The sequence below is a fragment of the Cervus elaphus genome, chromosome 5 (genome assembly GCF_910594005.1).
Source record: "Cervus elaphus chromosome 5, mCerEla1.1, whole genome shotgun sequence".
Taxonomy (NCBI): Eukaryota; Metazoa; Chordata; class Mammalia; order Artiodactyla; family Cervidae; genus Cervus; species Cervus elaphus.
This window is the reverse complement of record NC_057819.1, coordinates 21,822,291-21,845,724: the sequence shown is the minus strand read 5'-3', so window position 1 is coordinate 21,845,724 and position 23,434 is coordinate 21,822,291. Positions and strand designations below refer to the sequence as shown.

General features: G+C 49.2%; 1 protein-coding gene across 1 annotated transcript in view; it reads right to left on the bottom strand.

The window, feature by feature from the left end:
* Window positions 1-20,791, bottom strand: part of TMEM132B (transmembrane protein 132B) — a 383,675-nt gene extending 362,884 nt beyond the window's left edge. Inside the window, exon 1 of the mRNA XM_043902095.1 lies at window positions 20,392-20,791. Within this exon, the coding sequence (XP_043758030.1) occupies window positions 20,392-20,458 (67 nt within the window). The 5' untranslated portion in view covers window positions 20,459-20,791. The remainder of the gene's footprint in view (window positions 1-20,391) is intronic.
* Between the last annotated feature and the right edge of the window lie 2,643 nt (window positions 20,792-23,434).

Genomic DNA, 23,434 nt, shown 5'->3' with positions numbered 1-23,434 from the left:
GTAAAATGCATTTGGATGTGACCCTCAGTGACCTCCAAGGCTGGTTCATTGCAATGGACTGACTTCACTCATGAGAAGCATATTAACATGGATCTGTGGGAAAAGCATGTTTTTTAAATACACTGGCATCAGATAGGAGATCATACTTTCTCGACATGAAAGAAAATTCTAATCCTAGGAAAAATTTTTAAAATCCTATCACTTAAAAAAAAAGAAATGTTGGTAACAGCATTACTCACAATAGCCAAAACATGGAAGCAACCTAAACGTCCATCAACAGATGAATGGATAAAGAAGATCTGGTATACATATACAATGGACTATTACTCAGTCATAAAAAAAGAATGAAATGACATTTGCAGCAACATGGATGGAACTAAAGATTATCATACTAAGTGAAGTAAGCCAGAAAGAGAAGACAGATACCATATGATATCAGTCATATGTGGAATCTAAAATATGGCACAAATGAACCAATCTGCAAAACAGTAACAGACTCACAGACATAGACATCAGACTTGTGGTTGCCAAGGGGTAGGGGGTGAGGGAGAGGGATGGACTGGGACTTTGTGGTTAGCAGATGCAAACTATTACATCTAGAATGGATAAACAACAAGATCTTACTATATAGCACAGGGAACTATATCCATTCTCCTGGGATAAACCATAATGGAAAAAGAATATTAAGAATAAAGAATGTACATATTATATGTGTGAAACTGAGTCACTTTGCTGCACAGCAGAGATTGGGAAAACATTGCAAATCAACTATACGTCAATTTTTACGTGTTTTTAATTTACAAAAATAATGCTGGTATCAGTAAATGTTTGCCCAGTCATTATAAAAGTCACCAGTTAAAACCTAAAATGTTAAGGGAATTGGCCAAGTGCTACTTCTGATCAGCACTACTGTTTGTGACTTGTTCTTTCTGTTAGGTTAACCCACCCACTGTGAAATTCACAGTCTCACTGAGATTTCTGTGGGCAGATGTGCACTGCCTCTGGAGGGTAGCATTAGAGATGTTTTTGCCTTTGACATCCAGCGTCCCAACCCAAAGGCAGGTGCAGGGAGATTGAGATCATTTCTGAGACACTTTTGACTGGTGGGGGGAGGAGGGGAGACAAGGAAGAGCCTCACATACTGTTAATTACTGACAGATGGCATCCGCTGTGTCTGACAGCATTCTAGGCACTGCAGTAAAGCAAGAAAGAGGGTTAAAAAAAAATTCACACAACTCTGCCCTCCATGAGCTCAGACTCAAGGAGACGTAAGGCACGTGACACTTTAGATTTTGTCAAGCACACAGAATGTAAAGGCTTTCCAAGGAGGAGCAGTCATTGCCAGGCAAGGGAATCTGAGAAGAATTTCACAAGACTTCATCAAGACTCTTGCAAGTGACAGAAGCCCATCTCAAAGTATCTTAAGGAAAAATGTATTGGTTCCTGAACCGGGGAAGTTCTAGATCAAGTTGGCAGAAGCAGCTACTTTTGGAGACTCCAAAAGGGTCACAAGAAAACTCTCCCCATCTCCTTCTCTTGGCTTTGTTTTCCCCCATGAGTTACTGAAATGCAAATCCGTGTGCTCAACCCACAGTGAGACCAAACAATACCAAAACATGGGAGCTTGGAGCAGAGAAAGGTTTACTGCAAGGTCCGGCAAGGAGCTGGGTGCCTCATGCCTTAAAAGTCTCAAACTTGCTTCCTTGTGTGCAGGTTTCAACCCCTTGTCCAGGAAGATCCCACATGCTGCAGAGCAACTAAGCCACACCTACCAAGCCTGTGCCCTAGAGCCCGGGAGCCACAACTACTGAGCCCACGTGCTGCAACTACTGAAGCCCGTGCACCCTAGAGCCCATGCTCCACAGCAAGAGAAGCCACCGCAGTGAGAAGTCCGAGCATCGCAACTTCAGAATAGCCCCTACTCGCCGCCACTAGAGAAAGCCCACCCAGCAGTGAAGACCCAGCACAGCTGAAACAAAACAAATCAACAAGTTATCTTTTAGAAAAAGCCCCAAGCTCCCCAAAAGCTCTCAGTAAAGCCCTTTTCTAGGAGAGAGGAAGAAGGTGCATGGTTGTTCTTGCCAACATCTTGGCATCAGATCCTTTGTTCTTGAGGTCAGGCTGTGGTCAGGTAAGGATGTTTCTGTAAACCTCCACCAAACAAATGTTATTCTCCGTCCTGACAAGAAAGGGTAAGGTCCCAAGGCACAACTTTCACCCTCTGAGGTCCAGGCCCGGCTAAGAGGAGGCAGAACTCAGTTGGCAGCTCCCTCTCAGGGCCAAGTCCCCAGACTCTGTCCAGCTGTCATCGCTGAGGGAGCGGGCACCCATGACCCAGCCAGCCCTCAGGCCGCCCATACGGTGGGAGCCAGGTCCCGCAGACTTCATCCTAGGCAGACAGCCGCTGCTATGAGGTTGCACAGGCAGGGATGAGGGGGAAACTCACCTCTGCCTCAAGGTCTGGACCCAACCTGTGGGAGGACTTGCGAGGGCTCTGGAGCTCTGCAGGACACAGCCCCCAGCCTGTTCACTGGGTCCCCCTCCTTCCCCTGCTCACCTACTCGCCTGAGGCCGGGTAAGCCGGAAGAGCCCAAGGTTCTGCCTCTTACCTCACTTTCCACCTGACGACGACCACTCCAACCATAGACTAAATTGCCTCACTCTGCGTCACTCCTTGACAGTTGGTTGCTTGTGGGCTGGGCCTACTGCGGTGCCAATCAATGGTTGAGCAAGACCGCTAACGGTCACTCCTTGACAGTTGGTTGCTTGGGGGAGGGGCCCACTATGGCACTGACCAATGACCAAGCAGGACCACTAACGGTCACTCCTTGACAGTTGGCCACTTGTGGGCGGGGCCAAATACAGCACTGACCAACGGCTGAGCAAGACTATTAACTGTCATTCCCTGACAGTTGGTCACTTGTGGGTGGGGCACACTACAGCACTGACCAATCGCTGAGCAAGACCACTAACTGTCACTCCTTGAGAGTTGGCTGCTTAGGGGAGGGGCCCACCGTGGCACTGACCAGTGATCGAGCAGGACCACGAACTCACTCCTTGACAGTTGGTCACTTGTGGGTGAGGCCCACTACAGTGCTGACCAATGGCTGAGCAGGACCAATAATGATCCAGCAGTAACCATTGCCTAGTGACAGGGTGGGGAGGTAATGGCCCACAGCAACAGCCTGCATGCTAAGAGCTGCACTCAGTTGTGTTCTATTACACGTTGCTTCCTTCTCATGCAGTTCCAGAATGGTAGGTAGCTTCTAAGATGATCTCTAATATTCATCACCTGATGGCATTCATGGTTTTTGTGTGGTCCCCTCTCCTTGAGTAAATTCCTTCTGATAACTGTCATACCTCAGAGTGGAAGGGAGATCACTTCTGTTATTAGGTCATGAGAAACTGTCAGTCACTTTGGTGAAGACACTCTCTTCTATATGGAGAGGACCACGTGTCAAAAACCTGAGGCTCTCAGTCTAAGAACCCACAAAAACTGAATCCTGCCAACAACCATGTAAGCACAGAAGCAGACTCTTCCATGGTCAAGCCTTCAGATGAGACCTCAGCCCTGGCCAACACCGTAATAGCAGCCTTGTGAGAGATCTGGAAACAGAAGCTAAGCTGGGCGGGATTCCTGACCCACAGAAACCATGAAGTAACCATAAAGTGATACATGCAGATTGTTTTAAGCCATCAATTTGTGGCTTGAACTTGTTACATAGCAATAATAACAGATACATTTAGGCTCACATCCCCCCACCTTAGCAACTCCAACAGAAAAGGAAGCCTCCCTCCCCCAGTGCTTGCAACAAACATCCCAGAGCTGGATCTCATTGGCCAAGTTTGGGTCATGTGCCCAAGCCTGAGCCAATCCTTGAAGCCTAGGAGATGAGATGTTCTGGTTGGTCAGGCACAAGTCATGAGGCCGCCCATGGAGGAGTAACAGGAGAAAGTTTTCAGTAACCAAACCTCAAAGCTGGGAAGCAGTGATTCCCCAAAAAAAAAACAGTTTGAAAACAGTTTGTAAGACCAGCTGCAGGAGGAGCAAACTATATACTCAAGCCATGAGAGAAAGCTGACAGGGGGTGCTATAGAAGTTCATCCTCTCATTCAAACATTTATTAAAAACTTTCACAAAGAAAGACAGAGAATAAGAGTTAGGGAACCGTACAGGATGGGAAAGCTTGAAAAAGAAATTCCAGCAGCTTCCTCCCTTATATCATTCTCAATGCTGTAATGAAGAGAAGCAGAATTTAGTTGCCCTTACAAAATGATCTGAGATGACAGGCAAATTAATCAAGTAGGAAAAGGAGGCCACTCTGGAGCTTGTTTAAGTGAAGCTGGTACAAATGGTGAGGCCGACCCCCTCTTCCTCAGCACTTTTTTCTCCTGAAATATACAGACCTTCTTAACAACTCAGCCCATAAATTTAAGAAAAAAACACTTTAACTGGGCTGGGCGTGGGGGGGAAGTGGGTGGAAGGAGAAAAAAATATCATAGGGAAATTAAAAATTCATCATAAATTCATGGTGCTTTCTAGAGAACTTCTTGCATTAGAAAGGAATGTGTCTGTGTTAAGTGCTATGGAGGCATAGACGGGAACAGAAGATGGCTCTCTTCTAAGATTGAAGTTCCCAGAATCTAGAGAAATGCCGTGAGTAGAGGGACTAGCATTTCTAAGTCTTTTGGGGACCATCCACCACTGGAACCACTGGGAATGGAGCCTTGGGAAACATCGGCAGGTCCTGGTCATCAAAAAGCAAGCACCTCTTGGCAAGAGGCCTGGGTTCTAAGAACCAGCCCCTGACCATTCCTGTCTTTCTGTTAACTCCACTTCTTCAGGTGTCAGTTCTTTCAATAACTGTCACTCAGTCACACCCTGCCTGGCTTTCCTCAAATGTCTGGAGATCGGGTTGGGTGCTGATTTTTGCACAGTGTTTCTGCTGGCTAGCATCGATATTTGCATATCTTTCTAAACCTCCTTTCGATGTTTGGGGAATCCTCCATTTTCTATGTGCTTAGTCACTCAGTCGTGTCCAACTCTTTGTGACCCCATGGACTGTATAGTCCACCAGGCTTCTCTGTTCATGGAATTCTCCAGGCAAGAATACTAGCATGGGTTGCCATGCCCTCCTCCAGGAGACCTTCTGAACCCAGGTCTCCTGCATTGCAGGCAGATTCTTCACTATCTGAGCTACCAGAGAAGCCCTGAGACAGAGGGAAATCACTAAATACACGTTGATATTTCCCTGCCATGAAATAGCAGGCAGTGATCGAAAAAAAAAATAGTTCTATATGTACATGGATACTGGGGAAGAAATTATATATATTCCTACAAGGAAAATACACAACAAACTGATAAACAGAGTAGTTACCTTTGGGAAGAAACTTACACAAAGCAGACTTGGGGCCTATCTGTCACACTTTTTAAACCACTTTCACAATTTTGACAGAGACAGTGTTGTGCAATCGCCAAACTGCTTTCACCCAGAAAAACTGTTTCCCAGATTCCCATCCCAGGAGACAGAATAAAATCTCAAACACAAACACACACACAGACACACAAACACACACAGTGCAATTATAAAAGATCCTGATTGTTTATACTTCCTCCAAATGCTGTGCTATTCCTGCTAAAGTATTCATCCCCAGCTACTAATTATCTCCCCAATATCCATTCTTTTCTTTTGAGAGAGTAACAGAACTTTTATTTTCAGCAACTTCAAAGGAAGACTGCATTCCCCAGATTCCTTCACAACTACACGTGGCCATGTAATTTCATCATAACCAACAGGATATAAGCAGAAGCATCCTGGGGCTGCTTCTAGGACTCTTCTATAAAAGACAATCGATAAAAATCTTTTACCCTTTCTTTATCTGCACCCCCATCCTGGTGCCTGGAATGAAGATAAGATGGCTGCACCTGTAGCTGCCATTTTGGGCCATGAAGGCAAAGACCTCAACCTTGAAACGGTAGGAGAAAGGGTCCATGAGGCTTTCACAGAACAGAGCCAAGCTACAGTCCTGAGCTACCGAGCTCCAGAATCTGACTTGGGAAAGAAATAAACTCTTACTTTTTAAGCCAACACTTTTTTTTTTTTAACCAAGCCACACAGCTTGTGGGATCTCAGTTACCCTACCAGGGGGCAACCCTGGGACCTGGCAGAGAAAACACCAAGTCCTAACCACTGGACTGCCAGGTAATTCTCACATCATCACTATTTTAATTCTCTGTCGCTCACTGATGAGCCCATTTTCAATAAATACACCCATCACACCACAGCCCAGCTTAATTTCCCCAGTGAAACACCAAGCACATCCCTCCTGGGTCACCTGAATCCCATGCAACTTAGCCCCAAGTACCCAGCAAAGCAGAGCAGCAAATTCAGGAGGTCCCAAAAAAGGCAATCTCACCAGCTCCAGTGGGGACCCAGAAACCCTAAGAGAAAAAGTCAGGCCCTCTACTTAAAAATCAGCATTATTTTTTTTTAAAACATCGGCACTATTGTGGCTGAAATGTCTCAAACTTTCCTGATTTCCTTCCTTGAAACTCCCCCACTCCTTTCCCACCACCCCCACCTTCATTCTTTCACTAAGGTCAGTAGTCCAGCCACACCGTTCCCGTGCTAATAAAATAACATGAAAGCGCATGTGTGAAGGGATGGGAGAGGGGTGAGAGGCAGCTTGGTCTGCTGGTTAATGTCCAAAGTACCTGGATTAAAACCCCAGCCCTGGTAGGAATGTAAATTGATTCAGCCACTACGGAGAACAGAATGGAGATTTCTTTAAAAAACTGAGAATAAAATTACCATATGACCCAGCAATCCCAACCATAAGACACATGTATCCCAGGTTCATCGCAGTACTATTTACAATAGCCAGGACATGGAAGCAACCTAGATGTCTACTGACAGATGAATGGAAAAGTTGTGGTATAGATATACAATAGAATATTACACAGCCATAAAAAGTAATGAATTTGAGTCAGTTCTAGTGAGGTGGATGAACCCAGAGCCTGTTTTACAGAGTGAAGTAAATTAGAGAAAAACAAATATCATATACTAATACATATACATGGAATCTAGCAAAATGGTCCTGATGAACCTATTTGCAGGGCAGGAATAGAGAGTCAGGGGGCTTCCCTGGTGGTTTATCAATAAAGAATCCACCTGCAATGCAGGAGACCTGGGTTTGATCCTTGGGTCGGGAAGATCCACTAGAGAAGGAAATGGCAACCCACTACAGTGTCCTTGCCTGGGAAATCCTGTGGACAGAAGAGACTGAAGGGCTACAGTCCATGGGGTCACAAGAGTCAGACATGACTTAGCAACTAAACAACAACAAGAAATAGAGACCCAGATGAGAGAACGGACTTATGGATACAGCAGGGACAGGAGAGGGTGGGATGAACTGAGAGAGTAGCATTAAAATACATATACCATCATATGTAAAACAGATAGCCAGTGGGAATTTCCTGTATGATTCAAGCAACTCAAACAGGGGCGACGTGACAGCCTAGAGGGGAGGGATGGGGTAGAAAGTCGGAGGGAGGTTCAAGCGGGAGGGGACGTATGTATACCTATGGCATATTCATGTTGATGTATGGCAGAAACCAACACCATATTGTAAAGCAACTATCTTTCAATTAAAAGAAGTACAGAACAGACTTTTGAACTCTGTGGGAGAAGGTGAGGGTGGGATGTTTCGAAAGAACAGCATGTATATTATCTATGGTGAAACAGATCACCAGCCCAGGTGGGATGCATGAGACAAGTGCTCGGGCCTGGTGCACTGGGAAGACCCAGAGGAATCGGGTGGAGAGGGAGGTGGGAGCGGGGATCGGGATGGGGAATGAGTGTAACTCTATGGCTGATTCATATCAATGTATGACAAAACCCACTGAAATGTTGTGAAGTAATTAGCCTCCAACTAATAAAAAAAATAAAATAAAATAAAAAATAATAATTTTTTTAAATGGATATAATAATAATATCCAGGCTTGTTGAGAATATGAGTTGATACATGTAGACATATTAGAACTGTGACTGCCATATAGAAAGCACCATCTAAAGACAGTTATTTTATACACATAGGAGACTTTGGGTCAGTTGTTTTTATTAAAATGGCATGCACAGGCTGTTACCCTGCTGCTCACTTTTCTCCTTGACAATAAAGCCCTGGTCATCCCTCCAGGACAAGGGAGGTCCAAATCCATTCTTTTTAATAGCTGCATAGTGGTCCAAGCATATAAATACCACTATTTAGTCCAGAATTACTTTATTGATGAACAATCAAGGTTTTTTTCTCTTTTTTACCATTACAGACAATGCTGCTATAAATATCCATGAGCATACAATCTTACCAGTGGTGCTTTTATTTCTAGAAAGCATTAGGTTTCCCAGCAGTGAGATTGCCAGGTCAAAGATCAAATTCTCTTTTCATATATATTAGCAGGTTACATTCCAAATAGTCTGTGTTTTCAACCAAAGCAACTAAGATATGTGTGAGATCACTGGACTGGGATTTCAGAGGTCACATGCACAAAACAGAAGCCCCAAGAGATTCAGGAGCAGCCAGAAGAGAATCCACAAAGGGCAGGAGGGGTAAGTGTTGGCTCCTTGAGGGAAGAGCACCAGAGATATCAATCCAGACATGAGAGCTCTCCCAACCTGGGGGTGGGGGTGGGGGGGTGGTGGAGGGAATGTCCCCACCTCACTTGGTAGCCTGTCAGAGTGAATTTTCTTCCTTCTCGTGGAAGCACCCAGATTTTCTTTTGGGAAACAATTCCCTGCCTACCTCTCCAGCAAGTTCCTTCCAACTCTGACTCCCGAGATGAGCCTCTGACTTAAGGGTGGCTGATCAGATGAAGGATTCCATCCCCACAGCCACAGTTCCTGGTTGAGAGGTCAGCACACAACCCATGTTAGTTCAGTAAAAGTCAGTCCTGAGATTCTTGTTGGGACAATTAAGAAAGAGACATTTGATTTTTGCTGGTTGGAGGAAAGCCGACAGCAAACTTTGCCATCAAAGAATTAGATGAACACAGGGAAAAAAAGAACTAAGAGACAGAGGGCGAGCATAAGCTTTCATTAGGAGAGTGTTTAGCCCCTGCATCTAGCCATGCCTGAAGCTGCTTCCTCCTTAAGCTTCCCACCTTCAGGGACTAGTATAAAAATTCCCAACTTTATACTGTGCAACTATGATAATCCAGATTTAATACACTGGCATACTCTTGCATTTGACACATCATCTCCATGAGTGCACTGAAAATCTTAAATTTGGAAACTTAAAATGTCACAGACCTCGGTGTCACAGATAAAAGAGAAAAGGCTATGTTAATCTTTAAAACAACCAAATATGAAAAAACACAAGATCATAAAAGAGATCCATTGATCGGAGTCATTCTGAGTATAAAATAACTAACCAGTAGGTTCCTTTAATACTAGCTCCCTCCAGCAGCATCCCTACAAGGGGTCTTCTGAGCCATGAGCCATCAAGCTTTGCCTGCAGAGTAAAAAATATCTCCCACACACATGTGCTACTATTTTTAAAATGTTACATAAATGCTACTGTAATTACCAAAACCTAGTCGTTCAAAAGCATTACTGAATTGATGGCAACTTTCGATCAATATGTTTTCCTTTTTTAACCAAGAGATACCAAACCCACAATTCTTCTTATTCAAACAAGCTAGATAATCTTTTAGACATTAAAAGGGGATACTTGTTTTGACCATAGCGTACTATAAACACACATTTACAGAGCATTCCCTGCTTGAACATGTAAGGCAAACTTTGTCTTTGAAAGGGCAAGATAGTAGGCAATTTATTTAGGCTCTGCAAGCCACAACTACTCAATCCTGCCCTTGTTGTGAGCAAGCAACCACAGTAAGTAAACAAACAGGCTTGGTGCAATAAAACTTTATTTACACAATAAACAGGTCGAGGGCCGGATTTGGTCTATGGACCCTAAACTGGTGATGCCCAGTTTAATGGGTACAGAAAATAATAAGCAATGAACAGGAACCAAGGCCAGCACAGGGGCAGATGGAATTTACACATCTCTCAACTGTTGTGAAATTGGATGAAGAAAATAAAATTTGACTGACACACAGCTTTTCAGCTACACACCTACTAGATAAAGCAAGGACACCTGCAGTGGCACACTAACAATAATAAACTCTGCCAATCACATCATGAACACAGGAGAAACTTTTTTCTTAGAACATCAGTGCTTCCAGCAAGAAAAATGAACCCCAAACTAAAGCTGATAGGTTCACAGCTCAAATCTGACCTCCACCTCCAATTTCCAGGGGCAAATAGTACATCTGAACACTGGTTTCCTCAACTGTCTTACCAACATTATTAATAACTGCCCCCAGCTATTGAGCACTTAGCATGTGCTGGGCACTTGCTAAGAAGCATTTGCATCTATCGTCTCATAGGATCTTCTTAACTTTATCCTCGTTAATGATGTGTCTTTATGTCTGTCTGACAGATGCGGAAACACAGGCTCATCCATCCCAACCTTCTCCCCAGGGCCATTGGGAAGAACGCATAAAAGGCAAAAACCCAACAGAGAGATGTTAAGTTCAGTTTGTTAAGTCCACCATTAGCATACATTGATTTGAGGGACTTCTCTGGTGGCCTAGTGGTTAAAAATCCACCTGCCAATGCAGGGGGCACCGGTTCGATCCCTGGTCCAGGAAGATCACACATGCCATGGAGCAACTAAGCCTGCATGCCACAGCTATGAAGTCATCATGCCCTGGAGCCTGTGCTCCACAAGAGAAGCCACCAAAAGGAGAAGCCTGCACACCGCAACTAGAGAAAGCCCAAGCAGAGCAACAAAGATCCAGCGCAGCCATAAATAAATAAAAATAAATATATATATATGTATATATTGATTTGGCCCCTATTCTAAGTACAGCGGTAAGTATATAATTGGCTCCCAATAAATATTTATTGAGTGAGTCTATCAATCAGCATATCCCACAGGGCAAGTTTCAAACTACACCCCAAATCTCACCACTTTTCACCTCCTCTCTGGTTACCACTTTGACCCAAGCCACCAACATCCCTGGACTATTATAATAGCCCCTCGGGGCTCTCCCTGCTTCTGGTTCCTGTGACTCAAAGCACCTTCTCCTCTGCTCAAACCTGCCAGTAATTCCAGACTCACTCATTTGAGGCAAAAGCCACAGTCCTTACCAGGCTCTGGTCCCTATAATCTCATCTACTCAGCCCAGCCTCAGTGGCCTCCTTTCTGTCTTTGAACCTGCCAGGCACCTTCCCACCTCAGGGCCTTTGCACTGGCTGTTCCCTCTGCCTGGAACACACTTGGCTGCCTCACCTCCTTAGGTCTTTACTCAAAGTCACCTTCCTGATCCTGCTATTTAAAATTGCAAAACATCTCTCCCCAGCGCTCCCTCTCCAGTCCCTCACTTCATGTTTCTCCAAAACCACTAACAACCATTTAATAAACAGCATATCTTAGTTATTTAGCTATTTCAGTGTCTATTTCCCTGTGCCTTGATGCTAACCCTACAAGGATAGGGACCTTCACCTGCCTAGAACCTGCCATATCTCCCGCTCCAAGTATAACACCTGTCACAGTGTCGGTGCACAGGAAAACATGTGTCAATGAACAAAGGCAGAATGAAGGAAGGAAGAGAACTAGGGAGAGGTTTTGACAATCAGCACCGGGGATGCAGGTCCATTTTACAGATGGGAAAACTGAGACTCAGAGAGGTCAAGGAGCCAGACCAGTGCTCCCAGATCTTCCAATTTCTTGAAAGAAGCTGGAAACCTGGATATTGACATCTTCCACTTTTTAAATGCCAGTAACAAACAAGAGAAGCCTGCAGACCCAGATATGGCCCAGAGGCAGCCAGCGGCTCTCCACTGGCCTGGAAAAGTTCCACTGCAATGTCACCCTAAAAACAACTCTTTTGGGGAAAACCATTTTCCATCTACACCGTGCCCCTCCCCTTCCACTCCCTCCTGCCCAGTCTTTGGAACAGACTCAGGGAGAACAGAGTCCCCTCCCACCTGGCCACCCCTTCCACCCCTTTGCCAAAGCATCCTCACCACTCTGCCCAGGTGCCCCCATCCCCACTCACCTGGCCCCCTCCGCTTACCCAGGAGAGCCTGCAGCGGCAGATGGCACAATTACAGAGAGAAACATAGCAAACCAAGGATATAAATCCATCCGCAGTGCACAGCACAGAGAGAATCAGGCAAACAAAGGGAGCCACGGCTTCCGAGAGCCTGGAGAACGGGCAGGGCCCATCCACCGCTCCAGAGTTCTGGAAGGAAAGCCAGGACCCTCCGCCAGGCGCACGGAGTCCGCCCCGCGAGCTTCAGGCTGCAGCCACAGCAGTATTTTTGTGTCCATTTGCTCCAGTGCATTAAGAGCCCTGGTGGGAGGCATTCCAAGCACAAGCAGACATTAGAGATGCGGTACTTTCTGAGTCACCCTTCCTAGGTTCTGAATCCTGGGCTCCGAAGCGCAGCCATGATGAGTGAGGTCCCCCAATGGATTAATTTAGGTTAACACTGCAAAACAGCTGGGGCTCAGAAGTGCCAGGCAATTCTAGAGTCTCCATCACCTTCAGTAATAAAAATACAGCAAATCCAATTGGACTCTATTGATTTTTTTTTTTAATGTAACTATTTTGGGGCTGAAACATAAGGAGAGGGTATTGATCAGTTCAGGAGTCAGGTGTCAGGGAGGGGAGTTCTGTGCATCCCAACTGTGGCCCCAAGGCAGGCTGAGCAAGAGAAGATGACAGAATTCAACTCCAAAGAACCTGGGCTTCTTTCCCACCTTCCCTTGGCAGAGAGTGAGCATCAGGGGTCCCTCCTGCCCTGAGTTGCCGGGAAAATGCCAAACAAACACCTGGATGGAGAATAAAAGTGACAAGCGACCCTGCTTTATTTCTCCCAGTGGGGCTATCACCACCTGACATTAAATTATGTATCTGTCCATTGTTTTATTATTGTCTTACTCTGCCTGAATGATGGCGGGGGGGGGGGGGGGTCTTTTCTGCTCCCTGCTGTGTCCCCAGTGCTGAGCACCGATTAATTTGTCTGTTGAATGAATGACTGAGCTCAAGTGGTCAATGACCTTCTTGATGACTTGATGCGGGCCAGGCACCGCGCAAAGAACCTTTCAGAGAGTCGAATTCCTCCTGCCTCTGACACGGTTCTCCAGGTTGGCTCATTCTGACCTGTTACATCTCAGATAAGGAAAATGCCACCTTCTCCAAGAAGTCTTCCTGGACCACCCATACTCTCCATATGGCATTGCTTTGTACTGAATACAAGGAGCATAGATTGCTGTCTGAGACGTTCCTGGTTATGGATTTGCTGGCTTCTTGTCCCTTGCTCAGTCACACCACACCTGCCCTAGAATGTAAGCCCCCAAAGTCACAGGCACCTAAGCTTGAGGGTGGGGATACTGAGGCAAAACTCCAAGCCATGGAGCTACCTTAGGGAGAGGAGAGACAGGAGTCAAGCACTTTGGGGAGGAGACCCCAGCCTGCCACTCACGGGCTGTGCGGTCCTCAGTGTCCCTGAGTTCCTCTGAGTCTCGGTGCCCCTTCCCCATCTGGGAATACATTTGAGCCCTGGGTGGGGGGGGGTGCCCAAGAATCCAGCAAAATCCTGGAGTGAGAAACCACTTGGTAGGCAGCCTTATCCTTCTCTTCACAGGTTTGACTGTTGCAGTAAAGAGCCCATCAACCCCTCCCTTCCTGCCTCTCTTCCCCCCACCTCTGAAGGACTCCCCTCCATCAGTCTCCCTGTTAGTGTCTCCCAAGCTTGTGCCAAGCTCAGCAGGAGAGTTCAAGCCCTGCTGTAGTTTGAACGGTTGTGTCCCTCCAGACTTCATATGTGGAAACGTAACCCCCAATGTGACGAGGGTAGGAGGTGAGCCTTTGGTGAACGAGGTCATGAGGATGGGGTCTCATGATGGGATTAGTGCCTTTATAAGAGACCCCAGGGACTTCTCTAGTGGTCCAGGGGTTAAGAATCTGCCTTCCAAAAAAAAAAATATATATTTATTAAGGCAAAAAATATATACATATATATTTATTAAGGCAAATAAAAAAAAAAAAAGAATCTGCCTTCCAATGCAGGGGGTGGGGGTTCGATCCCTGGTAGGGGATCCCACATGCCATGGGGCAACCAAGTCCGAGCACCACAATTAGAAAGCCCGCATGCCACGACTACTGAGTTCGTGGGCTGTGGAGCCCATGCTCCGCAACAGAAAAACCCTGCACACTGCAACGAAGAGCCCGTGTGCTGCAACTAAGACCCAATGCAGCAAAAAAAAAAAAAAATTCATATATTTTTAAAAGACAGAGACCTCAGAGAGCTCCCTCGCCCCTTCTACCAAGTGAAGATACAGTAAGAAGACGGGCATCTATGAACCAGGAAGAGGGTTCTCATCAGACTGTAACTATGTTGGCACCATGACCTTGGACTTCCAAACCTCCAGAACTGTCAAGAATAAATAAATGTCTGTTGTTTATAACCCACCCAAGGAGTGGTACTTTGTTATCACAGCCAGGATGGACTAAGACTGGGCTTATTCTACAGATGGGGAAACTGAGCCTTGGAGAGGTCAGGGGGCTAGAAGGGCCTAGATTTAGATCTCCCAATTTCTTGAAAGAAGCCAGAAACCTGGATGGAGATACTGACATCTCCCACTTTTTCTGTTGGCAACTAAGAAGAGATGCCCGCAGGCCAGACATGGCCCAAAGGCAGCCTGAAGCCTTCCACACGGGCTCAGTTTACCCAAACACCAAGTCCCGGATGGACCCAGAGACGGTCATACGAAGTGGAGTGAGCCAGATGGAGAAACACAGAAATCACACAACATAGCTTACTTGTGCAATCTAAAAAGATGACAGAAATGAACTAATTTACAAAACAGAAATAGACCTATAGACTTAGAAAAGAAACTTTATGGTTACCAAAGGGGAAGGGATGAAGGATAAATTAAGAGCATGAAATTAACATATGCATACTACTATATATAAAATAGACAACCAACAAGGACCTACAGGTTCTTGTATAGCACAGGGAAAAATACTCAATATTTTTTTAATAACATATAAGGGGAAGAATCTGAAAAAGAATATATATGCATAACTAAATCACTGTGCTGCACACCTAAAACCAACACAACATTGTAAATCAACTATACAGCAATAAAAATTTTTTAATTTCAATAAAATACATACTGATAAATTATAAGATGCAAAACTACTTTTAAAAGGAGTTTAAAAGGAGGAGGGAATGACAGAAGAATGAGATGTTTGGATGGCATCATCAACTCAATGGACATGAGTTTGGGCAAGCTCTGGGAGATGGTGAGGGACAGGGAAACCTGCAAGGCTGCAGTTCATGGGGTCACAAAAAGCTGGACACAACTGAGCAACTGAACAACAACAGTTTAAAAATAAACATTCTAGAAATGCTAGAAAATATCAAGTATTTTCAAAACAGTATTTGGGACTAAAAAAAAGTGCCACACCCTGCCTTGCCAATGTACCCCCTCAGCTCCTAAGGAAGGGAGCTGTCTTTAAAGGCACCAGAATTCCCCAAAATGGGCTTCTCAAAAAAGACTGAGCTATGTTTCCAACTCAAAACACATCCTTGAATCCCCTGGGCCCAAATGAGTCTCAAAATCCAATATATTGCCCACAGAACTCAGTGTTTACAAACACAGAGACGGTAGCGGCTAAGAGCACTGACTCTGAAACAGATAGACTGTGCTTTCATATCCATGGCCCATCCTTTTGTGGCTGTGTGACCTTGATAGGTCAAGGCTCCTCTCTGGGCCCCAGTTTCCTCATCTGTAAAGTGGGGCAAACACAAGTCCTGAGCCCATGGGGGCCATTGAGGACTCGATGAAGTAAAATCAGAAGAGGACTTAGGATGCACAGTAAGTGTAGATCGGGGTTAGTTGCGGGGTTTCTGATTCTCAGCTACACTGAACTAGAAGAACCAGGGCAGGAGACAAAATGGAAAGGTGGGGGGTGTCTGTCTGCCAAAGTCTCACCCTTTAATGTAACCGTCTAATCCCTCGAGGGCACAGAACTCAAAGGATTCCTAGTTGCTTGCAGAGTTGATGCCAATCTGTTTGATTTCTATGGCTGGAAACCTTAGCTTGAATTAATAGGTCTATTTGTTGCAGAGAGAGAGCAGAAAAAAAGTGAAATAACCACCCACCACCTTGGAATGTGGGTCTGGCTTGTCCACACAGTTCTGTGCAAGGTTGTGGAGGCAAATCTGGCTGTGTGAGGAGATGGATAAGGCACAAATCAGTGCCTGGGCTGGAATCCTGACCCTGTGTGACCTCAGGCAAGTTACTTAGCATCTCTGGACCTCAATATATCCTCATCTGTAAACTATGAATAATGAGGGTGTTCATTTACCCTTCATTACAGTATTTCACTCTGTTTAGATGAGGAAAAGTCTGAGATGGTCCCTGCAACACAGGGAGCAACTGCAGAAGCATGTGAATCCATCATCACCCCATCATTCCATCACCATCATCATTACCATCATCACCATTGCCATCACCATCATCACCAACATCATCACCACCATCATTACCATCATTATCATCCCTTCACCATCATCAGCAACGTCATCATCTCCATCACCATCATCACCATCCCATCACTATTATCACCATCATTTTCATCATCACCATCACCACCATCATAATCATCCCATCACCATCATCACCATCATCCCATCATCGCACCACCATACCATCATCATCATCACCACCACCACCATCATCATCATCGTCATTGTGATGATTTGCTACCTGCCTTTTGAGTTGACATTTGCTATTTTGGCCACCCCCAGCAGCTGTCGTTCTCACGACCTTGGGCTCCCTAAATGGAGTCACAATCCTCTGAAGGACCAGAAAGTAGAACTCCTTGACCAGAAAGGCTCCTCTGTGTAGGGTGGAAAAGTCCTGGGAGAGGAGTTTAAAAAAAAAAAAAAAAAACGAGAAATTACAGGAGCCATGAGCCCTGATCTGTCATCAATTCACCGTGTGACCCTGAGCAAGTCACTTTCCATGCCTGAGTCTCCCTTGCCATTTGCAGAGAAGGTTTTTGGAGGAGATGCTCCAGAACACTTCTTGCTCTCCAAGTCTAATCATTTACTCTGAAAAGACGTGGTAGGACCACTACCACCCCATGTTGCTGCCTCAGGTGGCCAGGGTGCCTCCATCTCCTTACAGAGATGGCAGGTGATTCATCTGCTGAATCCCATAGCTTCGAAGGGAAATGCACTCTCTCCGTCCCCATTCAATTTTAGAGCCAGGAGGAAAAAAAAAGGAGGTGCCCAGCCACATACAATGGGGGGCGGGGGGGAGGCAGTGTGCACACATCCAGGCACAAGGCCCCTGCAAGAGCTCTGCTGGCCCAGAGACCACCCTCTCAGATTTCATGTCAACAAACGAGGGGTTTCTTGTGCTCCTTTGGACCATGGCAACCACTTCCCTCATTGTTGGCTTCAAGCATCGCAGCTCATGCAGAAGCCTCATGCCTCCCAAGTTCCCTGCATCCGGTGGCAGGCGGGGGTAAGGAAGGCAGAATGAAATGATTTACTCTGGGAACCTCCACGGTACAGCCATTAAATCACTGTGGGGGGGGGGGGAGCAGGGAGGCGACAGCATTGGCATACCACTCGCTGTCATCCCCAAGGCCACCTCTCTAAAGAGCAACACCACACACAGGCAACCCCCTCCAAAAATCACTATTGTAATGAGAAAGAAATATACTACATGCCACGCCAAGGTGCCAGGCACAGCTAAGAGCATCTCTGCCTTGAAGCCAAAGTCTCCCCCACCCACCCTCCCATCAGACTAGCAGGCTCTGCCACTCACAAGGACCCTCTGTCGGGGGTTCCCCACTCACCCGGATTTTATTAGACCCCGAACACAATGGGTCAATGGAGCAAGGCACGTCCATTTTCCCCAGCAGGCACTGGAACAGCGCCGCTAATTTGCAAAGCCATAGCGTGCACAAAAGTGGCTTGAATAATGGGGGCCCCCTAGTCGCTAAGCCGGGGGATTTGTGCTGACTCTTACCAAGTACAGTTCCATATGTTTAAGCACTTGCAAGGCTCAAAGAAGTACACCCACCACACTCTTTACCATGGCAGCGACCCACGCAGGAGGGGGGAGGGGGTGCAAAGCAGACAGCCCCTGTGTGTGATGGGGGAAGAGAGTGTCCTTCCTCGCCTCTGAACTCTTCCAGCCCCTCTCCTGGAGCCTCCGTCAAATGTGGTCGGGAAATCATGCCAGAAATTAACCAGAAAAGCCAAACAGCTCTGAAGGATGCTCTAGCTAATTCCTCCGAACCTTTCAACCAACGGTAGGCAGCTAAGTATCTTTCAGGAATTTCAGCCTTGTTTTTTTTCCTCCCAGCTCTCCTAACTGGTGCTAAATATAGAGTTATGAACTGTTGTCTCTTTATGTCCCTGGTGGGGATCAGAGAAAGGCTTATATGTGCTTGCAAGGACCTGGTGGCAGCAGTGAGGGTTCTGCCGTAGCAGCACCTGTCAGAATGAGCTGCCCAGCTGAGACCCGGGGGCAGACTCAGAACCGGGGCCAGCACCAGGCTTCAGGGATGGTATACCTTTCCAGCCAGGACTGGGGCCCCCCAGAGACAGGCACGAGCTCTTCTGTTGCTAGCGGAGAGGGGAGCCAGGGTTCACCATGTTCCTTCCAAAACATTAGGCAGACAGCCTCTCTGGGAGATTTCTCATCTTCACTTAGCAGCACATCCAGGCAAACTCTGACCACCCCTACCCCTCCACCCCGTTCAGAAACCCCGGACAAGACAAAAACTGCAATTTTCAAGTCCGAAGGGACCGTGCACTTTGGAGAACAGGCTCCAGGGCTTCGGCTGAGAGGAAACAGCCTCAGCCCCAGCAAACAGCCCCTCTTTGGTACCACAGAGAAACGCGGAGAGCTGAACAGTGATCAGAGCTGCTTATTAGCCAAGCAGATTGAAGATTCATCCACAGTTAAGCCCAACACCACTCTCTAAATCGAGCCAAAGCTGAAAGCCGATGGATATCTCTGACAGAAGGCTTTCTCCGAGTAGAAGGTTTTATTTAATATTTTGGGTCACTTAAGGGCATCTCAAAGCAAGACAATATTTACTTTTTCCATGCAAATACATCACACATTAAGTTGGCAAACAACATTGGCTCCTGACTGCAACCCTCCAAGACAGTTGAAGCTGAAAAGTTACAGTTGTATTTTCTGTTGCGTTCTGGGTGGCTGTGTGGTTTGTTTATCAACAAGATTGAGAAGAAATTGTCTCAAGCAAAAGCTACCTGCTCCCAAATCACGGATCCTAATGTTAAAAGGTTTGGAGAACCGAGCTTTCCAAATGTATATGAATGCTGCTGGTGACTGTTCCCCATTCTTCTAAACCTTTACGATATTCTTCACTGCCTGGGGTGGGAGCAGGGGAGGAACTGGAATTTTAGGATAAGCGTCCTCGGGAACCAACGTGTAGCCACACCAAGGTGGTAGAAAGCTTTTCAAACTCCAGCGGAGACCCAAAATACCTGACTATCTTGCCTTTCCCCCCTCGCTAGATTTTGGCAACAGCTGCGCCGAAGCCAGCGGGGAGCCCGGCTCCATGGTACCCAAGCAATGGCTCTAGGCATCACCACGTTCCAGGCGCGCAGCGCCCGGAACTGCCTGTCCGCCTTGGGGTCAGGGCGCTGGGTTTCCAGGAGGCTAAGAGCGGGCTGCGCCGTAGCCAAGGGAAGGCCACTTGGGGAAGGGGCACCTTCGGCGGGGATGTAAAAGCAGGAGGGTGCCGCGGGGCTTGGGGAGAGGCTGCGCACCAGCCAGACAGCTCCGACAGAGACGACCTCCAGGTGGGGCCCCGCAGGTGTCCTGGGAAAGCCGGCGGTGCGTCCGCGGGCATCAGGAAACGGAGAGAAGGGGCCCACCGACTCTGCCACAGCAAAACCGCCGCGGGAACCGGGTCGTGGAGGGGATGTTGCCCCAAGGCAAGGCAAAGAGGCGATTCGATTCCTGGAGGCGCGCCCCCACCCGCCTTGTGAGGCTGAGCGCACCCGGTCTGTTGCCTCTTGCGCGCTGAAAGGATACGCAGGAAAGCTGGGGGTTTGGGGAGGAAGGCGGGCAAGGTCTCGCGCTGGGCAAAGGGGTACGTGCTGGGGACCCCTGGGTTCCCAGAGTCTCCTTAGATCTGTCCAAGTTCGGGAGACGCAAGCTGCTGGGGATTTGAGAAGGAGGTGGCTGCCCCGTGCGGGAGCCAACTTTGTGCGCTGCGGCCGGGGTCGGGGATGGGGACTGGAAACGCGTTACCTGGGCACCGGAGGGCCGTCAAGGCCAGCAGAAGCCCGAGCGGCGGCGCCCGGCCCGGGGGCGGCATGGTCCTCGGCGCGCGGTGGGCCCGGCCCGCGGCTCCCGGGAGCTGCCCCCGCGGCTACGCTGGGGCGCCGGGCATGGCTAGCTCCCAGGGCGCCTCTCTTCCCCAGACGCAGGCGGCGGACGCTGGTGGCGCTTCCCTGGCTGCGCCTCAGTGCGCTCTCCCGAGCTCGGCTGTGCGCGGCCGGGGAGCAGGGGGCCGCGGGGGCTCAGCGCCCAGCGCCCTGGCCCGCCGCCCCGCACTTGGCCCGAGTTGCGCAGCCCCCGCCGCCGCCGCGACTCCCGCGCCCCGGCGCCGGTCCCATTCCGGTCGCGCCGCCGCCGCTGCCACCACCGCCGCCTCAGCCCGCGCCAGCTGCCGGCCGCCCCTCGAGCCAGCGAGAGAGTGAGCGAGCGCGCGAGCGCCGGGGAGGAGGGAGGCGAGGCGGGAGGAGGGAGGGAGGGGCCGGGGAGGCCGGGGGAGGGGCCCGCCGCCGGGAGACGGGGCACCAGGCGGCCGCCCGGCGATAGGCGGCGGGACGTGCCACTCCCCGGCGTCCCCGGGGGAGGGCGCCTGACCGCAGAAGGCCTGGGAAGCCCCGCGGGGGTGGTCAGGGCGTTGGCGGGGACAGGGACGGCCGGAGGGATGACCTACTGGGCAAAGTGCGGACAGATCCGGGCGCTTTCGGGGCGTAGTGGCGAGAGTTCCCAAGGTCGCGGGACGAGGGAGATGGGAAGGGTCCTAGGAACGGGGCAGCGAGTCTGGAGGGAGGTGTCTGCGGGGGACGGGGACTGTGGGACTGTGCGCAGATCAGAGGTCCTGGGATAGGTCTGGCACAGCTTGGGGGGTGCCTGTGGGGGAGGGGAAGGCAGGGGAGGCCTCCGGGAGTCGGGGGCTATCTGAGGAGTTTCTTTAGCGCCCTAGGATCGGGGCGTGGACGCGCTAGCTGGGCGCGGTCAGGGGTCCTGAGAGAGATCGAAGGCGTCTTAGGGATGGCTACCCACGCGTAGTGAGAAGCGTGGAGCCTTGGGGGACCCTTCTTTACCGGAGCTATAGGACTCGCCTGCCCGTTTCTCGCAGGCCCTTAGAGCGCGCGGAGGGAGGGGGCGCGGGCCAGAGAGGTCCCCGGAAAGAGTTCCCTGCGCAGGGTCAGACAGCGACCGCGCGGGGGTGTAGCGGAGGCAAGGATGAAGACCGAGTGGTCGGATTCTTCCAGCCTCGGGGCAGCGCCTCCGCGGGGGTCACAATACCCATTTTTCCGGAAGTCCTAGATTTCCGCCCCCTCCCCGGGCGCCGCAACCAGGCTAGGCCCGGACGTGAGAGTTGGGGGGTGGGGGGGGGGCGGCGAAACAAAATGGATGAATCATGCTGGGTGCACGTGGGGGCACCGCCCGCGGTCCTCAGATGCCCTGAAAGTTGCTCCAGAGCCGGAAGTGTAAAGGGTGGGGAGGGGACGGGGCGGGGGTGGGGTCCACCTGCTTTGAAGTCTTTGCCCCAGCCCCCATCATACCAGCCCCGGGCTCCAGTATCTCGGTCTTCCATGAAAAAGTGGGTCAAACTCCTCGGAAACAGTCAATAAGGCAGCGGTGGGGTGATGCAAAGACAAATTTGGGGAAGACTTAAGAGGCCTGGAGACCAGGCAGAGAATCCTGGCTTTGCCACTCTAGCTGTGCGGCCCTGGAGGGAGTCATTCAACCTCCGCAGCCTCCGTCTGTCCCATCTGAGAAATGGGAGCCACTGCCCCGTCCGCCCGGTGTCCCACACAACGTATGTAAAGCCCCCGAGCAGTGAAGTGAGAGCTCATTTAAAGGGATCCGCTATCCACATTATCATTCTCATCATGATGGTCATTATCATTATGTATCTGATTTTCCTCTGTGGGCCCAGAGCTCACATCAGCAGAACAATCCTCCGCCCCTCCCAGCTGGCGAGGAGGGATGTCGGGGGACAGGGCACCTGCTTCATTAGTACAGACAAGCTCATTAGCAGCCGCAGCACTCAGCTCTTCCTGGATAAAAGAAGGAAAGAGCCAGGGGCAGGTGGCCAGTCCCAAGCCCAGGTTGACTTCGAGACATAAAGGGATCTTCCGATGCAGCTAATGGACTCCTTTTGCAGGAAACTCCTGCCCGCGCTGAGATCTCTTTAGGCTGGAAGCCTGGGATGCAAGGAGAGCCACATGACAGGCTGGACAATGGGCAGTCACTGAGTCTGGGATGGCCTTACACAGGCCCATCAGTCCTCTCTCTGTGACTGTCTCCCCAGAGCAGGACGATGATCCCCGAGAAGCTGCCAGGGCTTTATTGGGATCCTCCGTGCCCGGCCATGCACAGCTATCTCTTCTCTTTCCCCGGCAAATTCAGAAGTATTTGCTGAGCTGAGCACCTACTGTGTGCCAGACCTATGTGGGCTGATGGTGGTGGGGAGTTCTCCAGCTCAGAAGAGGGGACAATCCAAACTCAAGGGACCCAGAGGGAAGTCCCCACAGGGAGCAAAGCACGAGTGACCCGGGTTGTCTATGCTAAAATGCCCCAGGTATCTTGACCAGGCAGCAGAGCTGGAGGGCTGTGACCAAAGATAAGAGGTCAGGGGTGCAAGGGAAGGGGGTGAACCGATCCAGCGAGTCCCCAGACCAAGGGTCTATATGCTATCAGCTGATGGCAGACAGTGCTTGCCTGCCTCCCCCAGCTCTGGACCATCCCTGCGGACCCCACAGAGCCACCCCGCTTCTCGAGGGCAGAGCGTAGGCTGGGAGCACAGACACCATCCTTTGCAGCTCTACGACCCCAGCCCCACCCCTACCCCCACTCCCACCCCAGACCAGCCTAGCCGCGCAGGCCTCTTGGTGTCCCTGGGCACGCCCTTGTTCCCACCTCCCAGCCTTTGCTTTAGCGAACTCCTCCTCTGGGCACTTCCTTCCCCAACCTTCCCACAGCGGGAAGATCTCTCCCTTAAGATTTCAGTTCAAACGCCACCTCCTCAGAGAGGCCTTCCAGGCCACAC